This window comes from Brachyhypopomus gauderio, chromosome 20 (assembly GCF_052324685.1).
Source record: "Brachyhypopomus gauderio isolate BG-103 chromosome 20, BGAUD_0.2, whole genome shotgun sequence".
NCBI lineage: Eukaryota > Metazoa > Chordata > Actinopteri > Gymnotiformes > Hypopomidae > Brachyhypopomus > Brachyhypopomus gauderio.
In genome coordinates, this window is record NC_135230.1 from 11,508,675 (window position 1) to 11,523,628 (window position 14,954).

The following is a 14,954-nucleotide window of genomic DNA, read 5'->3' on the forward strand; positions in this document are numbered from 1 at the left end:
AAGGAAATACATAGTGCTTGAAAAGAGATGCAAGTCTCTGTGTGTGTGTGTGTGTGTGTGTGTGTGTGTGTGTGTGTGTGTGTGTGTGTGTGTGTGTGTGTGTGTATGTAGTGTATATGGTGTATATGCTCCATCTGCCCCATCTACTCCATCTGCTCTATCTGCCCCATTTGCCCCTCTGCTCCATCTGCCCCATACGGCCCTCTGTTCTATCTGCTCCATCTACCCCTCTGCTCCATCTGTCCCTCTGCTCCATCTGCCCCCTTTGCCCCATCTGCTCTATCTGCCCCATTTGCCCCTCACCCTCATCTGCCCCTTTGCCCCATCGGCCCTTCTGCTCCATCTGCTCTATCTGCCCCTCTGCCCCTTTGACCCATCTGCCCCTCTGCTCCATCTGCTCTATCTGCCCCATTTGCCCCTCACCCTCATCTGCCCCTCTGCTCCATCTGCCACTCTGTTCCATCTGCCCCTCTGCTCCATCTACCCCTCTGCTCCATCTGGCCCATCTGCCCCTCTGCTCCATCTGCCCCTCTGCTACATATGCCCCATTAGCCCCATCTGCCCCTCTGCTCTAGCTGACCCTCTGCTCCATCTGCCCCATCTGCATGTATGTATGTGTGTGTGTCTGTGTGGTGTATATGTGTGTGTTTGTGTGTGTGTGTGTGTGTGTGTGTGTGTGAGGTAGGTGTGTGTGTGTTTGTGTGTGTGTGTGTGTGTGTGTGTGTTGTGTGTGTGTGTGTGTGTGTGTGTGAGTTGTGTGTGTGTGTGTGTGTGTGTGTGTGTGTGTGAGATCTGCCCCATCTGCTCCATCTGCCCCATTTGCCCCTCTCCCTTATCTGCCCCTCTGCTCTATCTGCCCCTCTGCTCTATCTGCCCCATCTGCCCCTTCTGCTCTATCTGCCCCATCTGCCCCTCTGCTCCATCAGCCCCTCTACTCCATCTGCCCCATCTGCATGTATGTATGTGTGTGTATGTGTGGTGTATATGTGTGTGACTGTGTGGAGTGGGTATGAGAGAGATGCAGGTGTGTGCGCGTGTGTGTGTGGGGGAGGGGGAGAGACATTCAAATAATAACTGTGACTCTCACTGAGTGAAAAAGCCTTGTTTTAGTGATTTGCACCCTCCGAACAAACGGTCATAGTTCGGGACCCATTTAACTTATCGCTTCACCGAAGAGATTGTGTGAGAGAGGACCCCTTGCTGATGATTTTGATATATTTTGGTGTGGTTTGACCCTAAAATGACTGATTTATGACAAGTTAAACACACACAAAAATCTCAACAAAGCTGATTCTGATTCTCATACATTTATATGGGGGCCAATGGGGCAGTTTTCTGTGTCTGGTGCCAAACAAATGCTCATAACTCTAAAAATAATTGATCAAATGATTAGATATCTCGGCGTGCCAGAGAGGACAAGTTTCTCTCCCATTTAAAATTTAAATGGAGCTTCTAGGTCAAGGTGTAAGGATTTTACAGCAGTTTAGCCACGAAAGTTTTGATCATTTTTTATGCCAGTTCACACTCTAACTGGCTGTTAAGATTTGAATTTCTGAACATTCCACCATTCATTTTAATAGGGATTTTTTCATTTTTAATCTCAATTCTATTAAAATCTATAACTCTAATCGACTCCAAAAACGGATAGCACACCACACAGAGCCGAGACCTTCGAAACGCAGTTCGAACGGAGTCTGTACGTTAAGCGGTTCGGGCCGCATTAATCGCAGAAATTTGGAGAAGAACAATAATAAGAAGAAGTATGAGGAATATCAATATAGTGCTTTTCAAGCACTATAATAATAAGAAGAAGTATGAGGAATATCAATATAGTGCTTTTCAAGCACTATAATAATAAGAAGAAGTATGAGGAATATCAATATAGTGCTTTTCAAGCACTATAATAATAAGAAGAAGTATGAGGAATATCAATATAGTGCTTTTCAAGCACTATAATAACGCAAAACACGAGGGGAAAAAAACGGTGTTGCACCGAATCGTGTTTCCCCGTCCTGCTTATATCCACCGGATATAAAATAAAAGCCATTCGAAAATATCGGTTAACAATAACGATGAAACGGTACTGTATTCATGCATGGAAGATATAAATAAATACATGCATTCATTAATTTGTTTCACGCCCTTTCTACAATTATAATCAATTATTTATATTCACATATCTATATAATCATTAAGTATTTCCCACATCACTTCATTTATACTTTGTGCCATTTGTGTTTTTTATTTAATGTTTTATTTAATGTTTTGTAAATATATATATTATTGTTATATATATATATATATATATATATATATATATATATATATATATATATATATATTATATGTTATATAGATATATATATATATATATATATATATATATATATATATATATATATATATATATATATATATATATATATATATAACATTAAATAAAACATTAAATAAAAAACACAAATGGCACAAAGTATAAATGAAGTGATGTGGGAAATACTTAATGATTATATAGATATGTGAATATAAATAATTGATTATAATTGTAGAAAATTTGTAATTTGTTTGTTTGTTTGTTTGTTTGTTTGCTTGAATCAAGCACTGGGGTCCCTCTGAGCACTGGGGTTTCTATCAGGGAAAATGAACGAAGGTGTGTTGAGTTCATACATTTTAGAGTGGAATACAGGGAGATAAAGTCAGATGCCCAGAAGGAATCTTGGGAAACCAGAGACACTTCAGATACTCAGACTCACTTCATACTAAATGAACTACAGCCAAAGAAACGATACTGTTTGCGGTACAAAGCCTTAGTCGTGTGGGGTCCAGTGAACCTATTGAATGTGTTTACTACATTCCCACTCATGATGGTGAATATGCTCATTCTCCTTTTTCCAACAGTTGGCTAAACTATTTTGCCATCAATACCTTATAATTCTCCGCTTAATTTCTGCAAAGATCTAAGAAAGGTTTAAGACAGCCAATCCTCCACATATAAAGATACCGCAGCACTGATTTATGACCACAACCCTCATTGTGATTTGATGCTCTAATCGCCTTCTGTATGTTGCAAGGAATGAAGCCTTTTATATGTAACTCTTGAAGAAGTAAAAATGTTTCTCTGCATCTACAAGGGTTGATCCTCCTCTCTAATACATCTGTAGTTATCCTTTTAAAAAACATATTATTTAGTTATTAATTTTAAATGAAGTGATGTACTGCAAATAATTCACATGTAAATTAATATGAAAGGTATACCGTAGTTATAAAAGTGAGGAACGGATACAAATCTTTAAAGATGGCAGAATTTGGCTTTAAAAACTGTCCAACTTATTTATAGACATAATTACTCCCACACTGGTGGGTGGAGATGGAGGTTCTGAGTGGACTTTCAAGACCTGTGAATTCAATCAACCTTTGAAGCTTCCTTGAGGCCGCCTTCGAATGCAAGAGGGTACTCGGAGCTGGCTGCTGAGTGCCAGGAGGCTGGCTGGAAGACCATCTACCCAGCGGAGGTCGGATGCTGTGGCTTCATGGGTTTGTAAACCACACGCCTCCTGAGGGAGGTAGGACTCACTGGAGGAAGGCTCAGGAAGGCAACAAAGGCCCTGGCAGAGGAGGCTGAAAAAGGGAGCTTTGGCTCTGGCTCAGGAGGATGGACAAAGCTTGGGGGAAGAGCACCTAACCCCAACAGCCGCAGGGAAAACACCCATCACCTGCAGGGGGTGACAGGGAGACGTCCCTGTCACTGCTCCGCCACCAGGATTTGTACCAGAACTAAAGGAGTGAAACGTTGGGGAATGGTGGTTTCTGGCTGGTGACCCTGCAGCTGACCCATGGGCACCGGTAGAGGTGCGACAGGCAGCAATGCCCAGCAGGTTGGGACAGCTACCTGTATAACCCTGAAGGAGATGAATGTTTCAGTGAGCAGCAAAATGAGAATATTTTGATTTGATGTGTTTTCATGCCTCAAAATCACCTTTATAATTAACAACACACTTGTTTTCTAAATGTATAAATTGGACAAGTACAGCTCTGTTTGGTTGCAACAGTTCATTTTAAAATATAAAAAATATTTCTAGGGTGTCAATAAATTTAATTAGAACTACGAGTAGGCTACATCATACTCTCTCAGTGCTGCACTAGCTGCAGGTCAAGAACGTGATGCTACTACTCCGTCTGTTTTTATAACCAATATCCCACGAAAAGGAGCAATTCAGTTGTAATGATGACCATAAAAAGACCTGATTCTTTTTCTCCATGTGAATGCTGTCTCTTTGACACACAGTAATGATGACACGGAACATTTTGGCCATCACATGGAGAAATCATTCAAGACATTTACGTTTGAGGATGAATTCCTTTCCCTGACACTGTGGCCAAATGAGGCTGGTGATCGATTTGGTGGCATTGAATTCAAAGTTGTGCGTGAAAATGAGCAGAGATCGACCTTCTATGCTATAGCTCCAGCTTGGTCAGCCCTGTACACATTGATATGGGTTCAGGGGTTTGTTATGGGCTTGTAGGGAGAAGTGAGCAAGATATTCATGTGCTTGGTTTCTTTTTTCTAAAGTAAATCAGGCTTACTGATGGGAAATTTTCTAATCACTCTTTCTGAAAAGAAAAAAAATCTCAAAAAATTTGCTTCAACCCCATTATGAGGTGCTAAATGTAATGTTAACGTTTGTTTAATTATTTGCAAAATACTAACTTTTTAGATTTGATGTAGATCATGAAAGGAGCGGACACCAAACGTTCACCTTTCGGTGGTGAACGATAGATGGCACTAATACGTTACACGAATCTCAGTTTAACTGTAACGTCGATGGTTGCTCGTCAGCTTTGTTGTGTTGTCTGTCGTCTCTAGGAGCGGCGGGACGCTTGAAATGAGAAGAGGCAAGTTATGGTCTTCCTCTCGTCTTTCATAAACACAACGGACTGCATATATATTCCCATACCTTTATCAGTTATGCATAAATAGACCATCGTTAAAATTAACGTTATATTCTGCATTAACGTATCGATAGTGGCAGTATTACCAATCAGCCATCTAGCTAGCTTAGCTAGCTAACTACAGTGTATATTCTGTTACTCCTCTTAGGTTAGGTAGTTCATTGGTTCGCTGTCCTCTAGCTCGCTAAAGCTAAGTGTTTTTTGTTTTCTCAGCAATGTAGTAACAATTTTGTTTGTTTGTTTTTATCTCACTAATTTCTTTCATAAATGACATCGCAACATTGAACTGCTAGTCAATAAACATGCCTATATGCTCTACACGTTGTTGCTTTTAATGATTTCTTATGACTCTTTGGGTGAAGGTAACAAAAATGGCACCAAAGAAGCAGAAGGGCCGCACTGCGAACATCTCTAGCTCCATCGAGTCGGAGGACTTGAGTCTAGAAACAACAGTGCCCACGGAAGAGATCTCGTCCTCGGACGAAAAAGATGGCTCACGCAAGGTCACCAAACAGCTGTTGGAGAGAAAGGAACTGCTCCATAACATCCAGCTCCTGAAAATTGAGATGTCGCAGAAAAACCTCATGATTGATAATCTCAAAGTGGAACACCTTACCAAAGTAGGAAATGCTATTAAATAAAACAAAACTTTTATTAACTACATAAAATGAAACAAACACAACTGACCCATATGATAATGAGTATACATTCCGTTAAATATAAGTAAAAACAAGGAGGAAATTAACATTTAATTAATTGCATGGAGATAAAAATGCTAATAAGTGGACTTGTGACAATATGTGTTGTAAAAAGCGCTATATAAATAAATTTGACTTGACTTCGGGCTGCCTGCTACGTAATTCGTTTTTACTTATATTTAACGGAATATTCCCTGTAGAAGAGCACCATCAGTTATTCTTAGACATTCTGAGCATTCCAGACCTTTTGCTAAACTAAGAATACTAACTTCAAAATGATTCACACCTATTTAGAGAATATAGTCTTGTGTTTTTTTTTTTCAAATCGATTCTCTGAAATTTTTCATCTGATCGGACAAATTTGTACGTTTAGGTTGAAGAACTGGAAGAACAACTGAACGATGCGCTGCATCAGAAACAGGTGCTCGCCCTCCGCTTGGACAGCCAGCTGAAACTCCAGCAGGACGAGAGCAGGTTAGACGCACACCTCCAGCGGGTGTAATGGGGAGACTGGAGCCAACAGACAACATCTGACATTAATTTGACATTGACGCTAATGATAAACATGGTGTTCTGTTCCTTACTTTAACTTTCCTTGGGTGTTTGCATCTCTCTCTAAAATTCACGTCTGGTCTCTCTCGCCTTCACTTCGTCTCCTCCCCGCTTCCGTGTTGCGCAGGAAGCAGCAGGCTTTGAGGAAACAGGAGATGGACGCCATCTTGGTGCGACAGAAGCAGCTGGAGGAGACCAACCGGCAGCTGTGCGAGCGGGCCGGTGACGTCCGGCGTAGTCTGCGGGACCTGGAGCTGAGTGAGGAGAAGTACTCGGAGCTGCGCAACCTCCCCGACGACAAGCTCTCCATCCCTGAATATGTGGCGGTGAGTCCATACAGAGCAGAGCTCTCAGAGAGGAGGGGAGCGGCACCTCCTTAGGCACCAAATAGGCAAGATAGTAAAGAATGACGTAAGAAAAACTGATATTAAATGCAGGGAAAGCCCTGCTTATTAAATGTACCCTAGGTTTGTTGTTTCTATAAACCTTTTTGCTGCTTAAGGTTTGTAGTCTACGCCAAATTCATAAAAACATTTTGCTTGCATATTTAATCTTTCAATTTCTATGTCAGGGTTGTTATTTGAGTTGAAGTGACTCAACTTGAAACGACTCAACATGATCTCTTACTGTTTCCCACCAAAAGACATTTTTTGGCACATGCTAATGAATCGACGTGTTGACACTCATCCTTTTAGGCTTGGTAACCATTTTTAATCCCACATTTGTAATTGAGCCTGGTCTTCTTGTGTGCATGTCTTAAGGCTGTATGATTTAGTCTACTTTACTCGAAACCACAATTTTGTCTTCAGCAATTAGCACTGTGCACAAGCAAGAATTTACATCGATAAACAGTATTACTTATCGTATCAGCATGGCTCAGAATCACCGAAACTCTCATCATGCAGTGAGTACTACACAAAGACCTTAGATATTCCAGTTCAGTGTGCAAGTACTAAGTGATGAGATGGTCCTGGTCTTAGTGACAGGTTTTCATAACACAGTCCCCATTCAGATGGCTTGCAGATGGTCCGCGTAGATTGACCAGGCTATTCTTTGGCCGGGTTGTGTCGGCTTAGGTCCGATTCTACGAGGCGGTGACGCCATTGAGGTCACTGGTGACGGAGCTGCAGGTGAAGAAGAGCAGTCTGAGTGAGGATCTTGACAGCCAACGTGACCAGATCAAGGCCCTCATGGAGGTCAGATGGATCCACACTGGAAGTGTCGTGTTATAAACGTGTTATGACTAATTATGAACATAATCCATGGGAATAGGGTTAGGTTTCAATTGGTCTGTTTTTTGTTACATTTTTCTATAATATTTCTATTATAGCTGGTCTGATTAGATCATCTGATCTACAAATTCAAATTTGCCTTTGAGAGCTTAATGAAGCATATACCTAAAATGACTTATCTGTAACTGGTCTAATGCATTTTTTTTGCATTTGGCTATGCAGCTCCATAAGAGCTGCTCACCGTAATAGTCAAGTGGAACTTAACGGTGTGTTATTAGGCAGTGTTGGTAAGCCTGAGCCTTGAATCACTTTGGTTTGGGGCGAGCAGCAGTATGGCCTCCCCTGTTTCTTGTTGATGCTCGAACATGCATGCAGAGCTACGAGGAGGAGAGGAGGACCCGCTCGGAGCTGGACCTGCGCTGCCAGAGGCTGACCCTAGAGCTGGCCGACACCAAGCAGCTCGCGCAGCACGACGACTACAAGCGGCAGAACTACGACAACGTCAGGCGGTGAGGGCGGGGAGTCGCTAGGCCGGTTATGCGGGATTAGCTCACCCTCCCCAGGCTTTGGCCCGTTTAACACTCGGCTCTGTTTCAACTTGTTACATTTTTTAAATCCCTCCCTCATGGTTTGATCTTGTCAGTGAATAATGTGATATTCTTGGTGAACACCTATTGGAAGTGCTTTGTTGCGTTACGGGGGGAGGGGGGGGGTGGTTTCATGCTCGTGGCTGGATTACAACTGGATCTTGCATCAGCAGCTTAAATAAAAAAGAAACTTTTTTTGGCGTTTACTTTGCCCGTATTCACTCGCCCAAAATATCAAGTTTGTTTACAGTTTTTCATTTAACGTTTCATCAGATAAGCTGGCTGAACTAAAATGTTTTTAATGACAGCGTTCAAAAACTAAACAGATGTTCAGGAAACAAGCATGAGCTGAGATCATATCTGAAGCTTATAAACAAACCAAGTGGTCTAGATGTGATTTAGCAACTGTTATCTCTAATGATCATTTTCTAGGCTGTAGTCTTTCAGATCATTTGCCTATGTTGATGTGTCTGTTGCATCAGACGTATTGTAGGCTTACTGTTAATTGCTTCATACCGGGCTGTTTATTATGATATTGCTCAGGGCGAGAGACGGTTATGAGGGGGAGGTGAGGGAGCTGAGGAAGAAGCTGGAGATGTTGGACCTGACGCAGACTGCACTGACCCAGGAGAGGAACGACCTCAGCAAAGAGGTAACGGACCATCTCAATAAGACGGTAACAGGTGGATTAATTACTGTACTTAAAGAGTCACCAACTAACGGAGCCGGATTCATTGTGTAAAAGTTTCTGATGAATCTCGTTCTGCCCCCCCCCCCCCCCCCCCCCCGGCAGGTGGCCACTCTGCAGCAGTCGGTCACTCTGCTCCAGAAGGACAAGGACTACCTGTCCAGGCAGAACATGGAGCTGAACGTGCGCTGTGCCCATGAGCAGGAGCGCCTGGACAGGCTGCAGGTCCAACTGGAAGACGCCAAGAAGGCCCGTGAGGAGGTCTACGACAAATACGTGGCTTCCAGGTCTGTATTCAAAAATGGCTGCGCTCGCATAGACTCCTGACACAATTGTAAGCTTTGGAATTTTGGTTTATTTTTATGGTTTTCACCTATTCGTCCATATATGCTCCATGAGTATGTATGAGCGCTTGTGCTCGACGGCTCGCGAAATCCATAGCAGTCGCCCGACGAACCCAGGTCAGCCGTTGCTTCGTGAGGAATGCTCTCACCCTCCTCTCCACCAGGGAGCGCTATAAGACCGAGTACGAGAACAAGCTGCGGGATGAGTTGGAGCACATCCGACTGAAGACCAGCGGCGAGATCGAGAGCCTGCAGCGCGCCTCCAAGGAGATGTACGAGCGGGAGAACAGGTGACGCCCCCCGCTCGGGCCCGACGGCTCAGCGCTCTTCACAGGAGAGCGCCGTGTTGTTGAGCATGTGTAAACTTTTGGTGTTCAAAGTCTCTAGCTGATGCCTCATATATTTTTGAAAGTCTGCTCTGACTGACGGGTTGTCTTTTTTATTTTTATTTTTCATTGTTTGGTGTGTGTTGGGGGGTTGTGTGTGTTTGTGAATGAGTGTGTCAAACAGAAAACGGTTAGTTTGGATAATTTTTGCTCCCATGAGGACTTTGTGTTCTGCATATTGTTGTTTTGCACGTTGTAATTTACCAGAACAAGAATGACACTCTCCTGAGGAGGTGAATCAGGTGTTTTTTACTTCAGTCTCAAGGCCTCACTGCCCGGCTTCTTCCTCCTCTTCTGTTTTAGTTTTGTTTTCACCTCCTGTTCTGCAGTTTCAGCTTCTCCCTGATGGAGCATATCTGAAGCGGCTCGTGAAGGGCTTGAGGATGAGCTGGTGAGCTGCTTCAGGTCTGCTAGACCAGGGAAAGTGTGAAAGTGTGAATCAGATCTAGAGCTAAAAACTCCTATTGTAGTGCAGTGGGAACAGAAATAAATGCAATATTTGAGGTATGTATCTAGTACTTGGAACTCCTACTGACCACCAAAATTACTCGTCATTGGGATTTAATTACTTCTGATAATGAAAACAAAATTTCAGGTGTATCAGCAGACTTCACTTCCTGTTCCATGGAGCCACAGGTGGCATTCTCTAAATGACCACTAGGGGTGTTGTAGGTTCAATGCAAATTCACTTTGCTATGGAACCAGTGCCTAATTAGTGATTCATTGTCCAGTGGTTTGGCTTATTTTAAGTTTAAGTTTTTACTAAAATGGTGCATATTACACTGTGCCATATCTGCATAAGGTCAACACATTTAACATGCATTTCTAGCTGGGCTGTGTTTTTCCCAAAAGCACAATAAAACAAAGATCATCTTTAAATGGTAGAGTGGAAAGAATTACACTTAGCAGTATGATGTTTTTGAGAAACAGGGCCCGCCCTGTTCTCCAGAGTGCTATAATATAATAAAATATACATATTTGTCTTAATTCTTTTTTCTTTCCTGCAGGAACCTTCGTGAGGGACGGGACAACGCTGTCCTCGAGAAAGATCGTGCGCTCGGCGCTGAGAGGGAGACACAGGCCAATTATGACCGGCTGCTGGAACAGTGAGTTCCACACTTCAGACCTGTCTGAAACTGATCCCAGAACAGCCATGGCCAGCCCTTTCTCTCTTAACATACATGGCATTTTTTCTCATCACATAGCCAAGATCTTAGTAGTAAAACTAATTAAGAAAAAAAGGAAACAATCAGAGGAATGTCCATTGCAGAGGTATGAATCAAATATGTGGTATGTACATTCAAATGTGGCCACAATGACACACAAAGACACACTTTCAGAATCTGGAAGATGAGATTTAATAGTAAGGCAAGGCAGTTTCATTTGTACAGAACATTTTAATACCGTCATTATAAAGTCCATTACGTAGGAGAAAGATTTCTAATTTAAAAGATTGAGTAACACTGGAATAAATGTAAAGTGGATAAAAAAATTAGATAAAAGGAAAACTTGAAAGTGCGGAGTTAAAATGCATCTGATATTAAGTCTTCAAGCTCAATTATACATTTGAAAATTTTGATTTTCAAAGTTTGAAATTTTATTCTGAATTTAAAAGTAGCTACATATGGACACATCTGAGTCCTTGTAGAGGTTTTAGTTATGAATGGTGCATAAAGCTAAATGCTTCTGGGCTGTACTGACTGACCTGTGTTCACCAGGCTAAGAAACTGTGCCCTTTAGGCATGTCAGAAATGTATTCTGGACCTACTGTAGGTGAGATCTGAATGTGTTTGAAAGTCTAGATTTCTGACTTAGTTTTTATAGCCTTATATTGAAGATTGCAGATGCAATAACTTTGAGATGCTTCTCCTTTCTCCCAAATAATGCAACCTATTCTGTCTCATCGTTATTTATTTGCTCCAAACATAGTCAAAGTGTGTCTGTAGGGCTGTAATCTTGTTATCTGTAGAGAAGAGTCTCAAGTTTTGTCTATGGGGTTGTAATCCTTTAAATGAGACACTCAAAGTGTGTCTATGGAGTTATAATCTTTATAGAAAAGTCAACGTGTGTCTATGGCATTAACATCCTTAAAGGAGAAAGTCAAGTAGCCTCTACAAAATTTGATGATAAGAATTTTCAAAGGTCGTAGGTTTCAGGTTAATGGAAGCATGTATTTAATGTAGGTGGATCAAAAAGCCATCCTTGAGGAATTCTACGTTATAGCTATCACGTCATATTCATAACTGTGAATCATGACAATTCAGACCAATCATGACTCCACCCTTCTAAATACAAGGTGATACATTTGAGGACCATTAGTCTCACCCAGTTTAATCTGTTGTAAAGAAGTAATCTGTAATCTGCAGTGTCAATGCAGCAGCAAGATCTGGTAATACAAGAAATATTTTATGAGTCATCTGTCATTTTTAACACCTTTATAAGGGCATCAGTACCACGTTGGGGTCAATAACTAAAATCTGGGAGGGGCGGGGGAGAGGCTGGTGCTTTAAAATACATTTTATCAGTGGTCTTAACATGTAATAATACGGTTTGATACCAGCCTGTTGTTTAATATAAAAGCATCCAGAGTGGTTTAGCTGTAGGTGTTTTGGTGCTGATGGGAGTGAGACATTAATGACTTGCTAAAGATCATCTCCTCATCTCTCCTTGGATGTGTTTATGAAACTTAGCAGAGGGCCAAGATAACATGTAAGCAAATGAAGATGCTGCACTCAAATTCTAACATGCCGAATTCGAGTTGTTTAGAGTCGGTTGTATTCATTTGTGATGTAATAATGACGGTGAAGATAGAGATTCCATTGGTCTAGGGTTGATAAACAAAATCAAATATTGCAATCGTTTAAATCAATGATGATTTAATGCCAATTATCATTACATCGTGTACCATTTCCACCAAATTTTTTAAATGGCTTAAAATGAATTTTAAATATTTTCCTACAAGCATTCTAAAACAGGGTTGGGAGGGTTGCTTTTATTTCACTACAGATTACTGAATACTTGATCAAATATGTGAATATGTGTAAATGTAATCTTTGTTCACCTGGTTTCTGCTAAAAAGCGCTGAAACACTGCTTCCTTCCAGCATGTCCGCCAACTGTCCAACTGTGAAATATAAATATATGAATGAGACACCATCTTAAAAACATTTACCATCTGCAAACAAATGCAATGATGATGTCTCAATCTTTATTTATGAAAGACATACACCTAACTACACTCACCGGGCCACTTTATTAGGAACACTTTGCTAGTACCGGGTTGGACACCGTTTTGCCTTCAGAACTGCCTTAATCCTTTGTGGCATCGATTCAACAATGTACTGGAAACATTCCTCAGAGAGTCTGGTCCATATTGACATGACAGCACCACGTAGTTGCTACAGATTTGTCGGCTGCACATCCATGATGCGAATCTCCCGTTCCACCTCCTCCCAAAGGTGCTTTATTGGATTGAGATTTGGTGACTGAGTACAATGAACTTGTCATGTTCAATAAAACAGTCTGAGATGATTCACGCTTTATGACATGGCGTATTATCCTGCTGGAAGTAGCCATCTGAAGGTGGTTACACTGTGGTCATAAATGGATGGACATGGTCAGCAATAATACTCAGGTAGGCTATGGTGTTGACACAATGCTCAATTGGTACCAATAGGCTCAAGGTGTGCCAGGAAAATATCCCCCACACCATTGCTTCACCACCACCAGCCTGAACCATTGATACAAAGCAGGATGGATTCATGCTTTCATGTTGTTGAGCCTACTATCTGAATGTCGTAGCAGAATCGAGACTCATCAGATCAGGTGACATTTTTCCAATCTTTTATTGTCCAATTTTGATGAGCCTGTGCAAATTGTAGCTTCAGTTACCTGTTCTTAGCTGACAGGAGTGACACCTGGTGTGGTCTCAAGGTTACGCCTCAAGGTTCGACGTGTTATGCATTCAGAGCAGAGACGCTCTTCTGCACGCCTCAGTTGTAATGACTGGTTATTTGAGTTACTGTTGCCGTTTTATCAGCTTGAACCAGTCTGGCCATTCTCCTCTGACCTCTGGCATCAACAAGGCATATGTGCCCACAGAACTGCCGCTCACTGGATATTTCGTCTTTTTCGGGCCATTCTCTGTAAACCCTAGAAATGGTTGTGCGTGAAAATCCCAGTAGATCAGCAGTTTCTGAAATACTCAGACCAGCCTGTATGGCACCAACAACCATGGCACGTTCAAAGTCACTTAAATCACCTTTCTCCCCCATTCTGATGCTCGGTTTGAACAGATCGTCTTGGCCATGTCTACATGCCTAAATGCATTGAGTTGCTGCCATGTGATGATTTGACATTTGTGTTAATGAGCAGTTGGACAGGTGTACCTAAGGAAGTGGCCAACAGCTAATACAGGATTCATCGCTTGAGAAAATGTCTCCCCCCCTCTTTGAATCAGAAAAATAGTGCCAAAAATATTTATTTTTCATTTCTTTAAAGTGCCGTTTTTGGTTGATCTCTATTAAAGACTGAAACAGCACCATCCCTGTATAATTGAAATCAGATTTCATTTTGATATGCAAACGAGAACAGGAATCTGGTACTTTGTATAGATTCAATTAAGAAACAGTCAGAGTTTAAAGCAAGCGGATGGAGGTTTGCAGGTTTACATGTATGTGACTATATGTGGAATATTCTGGCCAAGGACATGTATGACCCATAAGATCATAGTCATGTCCACTGGAGGCATCTGAGTATCTGTAGTCCTCCCTCTCAACAGAAGCCATTCTACCAGTTGCCACATTCTTGAAAAATAATGTAGTCAGTTTACTTGTTGGTAGAAACGTTGGTACTATATCGCACAACGGTGCCCGTATTCATATGTGCACACATATTGGTCTGTCTTGTCCAGTGTCACCCATGTCCTCATCACCCAATTTATAGTCCTTGCACACACAAAGGCACAAACCTCTTCACAGTCCTGAAGGTCATGGAGTTGCTACATCACAACCTGTGTAGTTGACTTGGAGGTGGACAAAACCTACAACTCCTGTGTCACACAGATTGCACACTTTCGTTGGACTCTTTCCATGGAAATGGAGTCTGCTTGCTACAACCTCAGGTTCCTCATCTGTGGAGACATTCCCTAAGTGGTGATGCACATCAAGCTCCTGAATTAACCTTCCGCAGGCTTATGGACCAGTCGGGACGTGTGCAAAAACTCGCCCATGCAAACACGTGTCATTTCCAGCAGCCAACTGGAAGGCCATGGGAAGGTCCTTTAATCCAGAATGCTCAATCACTACACTGTAGTCAAACGGGACTCCACCAGTGTAAACATCTCGGAGAGGTCGGCTATAGTTCGTTTTTGCTGTCTGCGAGAAAAAAGTTCTTCGTACAGAACCTGCGGCACTTTGCTGGAATGTTCCACCTGAAAACTCTTTTGCAATAGATCACTGTCCGTGATGTTCGTTACGGAAATTACGCATTACTTGTTTGAGAAGGGATTATCTTGAGA

The 14,954-nt window shown here is 41.9% G+C and overlaps 1 protein-coding gene across 1 annotated transcript in view; it reads left to right on the forward strand.

Moving 5' to 3' along the window:
* Positions 1 to 4,796: 4,796 nt before the first annotated feature.
* Positions 4,797 to 14,954, forward strand: part of pibf1 (progesterone immunomodulatory binding factor 1) — a 29,760-nt gene continuing 19,602 nt past the window's right edge. The window contains exons 1-10 of the mRNA XM_076983531.1: positions 4,797 to 4,893; positions 5,313 to 5,570; positions 6,022 to 6,122; positions 6,328 to 6,526; positions 7,277 to 7,396; positions 7,808 to 7,941; positions 8,563 to 8,671; positions 8,813 to 8,994; positions 9,216 to 9,341; positions 10,445 to 10,543. Coding sequence (XP_076839646.1) covers positions 5,322 to 5,570; positions 6,022 to 6,122; positions 6,328 to 6,526; positions 7,277 to 7,396; positions 7,808 to 7,941; positions 8,563 to 8,671; positions 8,813 to 8,994; positions 9,216 to 9,341; positions 10,445 to 10,543 — 1,319 coding nt within the window. The 5' untranslated portion in view covers positions 4,797 to 4,893; positions 5,313 to 5,321. The remainder of the gene's footprint in view (positions 4,894 to 5,312; positions 5,571 to 6,021; positions 6,123 to 6,327; positions 6,527 to 7,276; positions 7,397 to 7,807; positions 7,942 to 8,562; positions 8,672 to 8,812; positions 8,995 to 9,215; positions 9,342 to 10,444; positions 10,544 to 14,954) is intronic.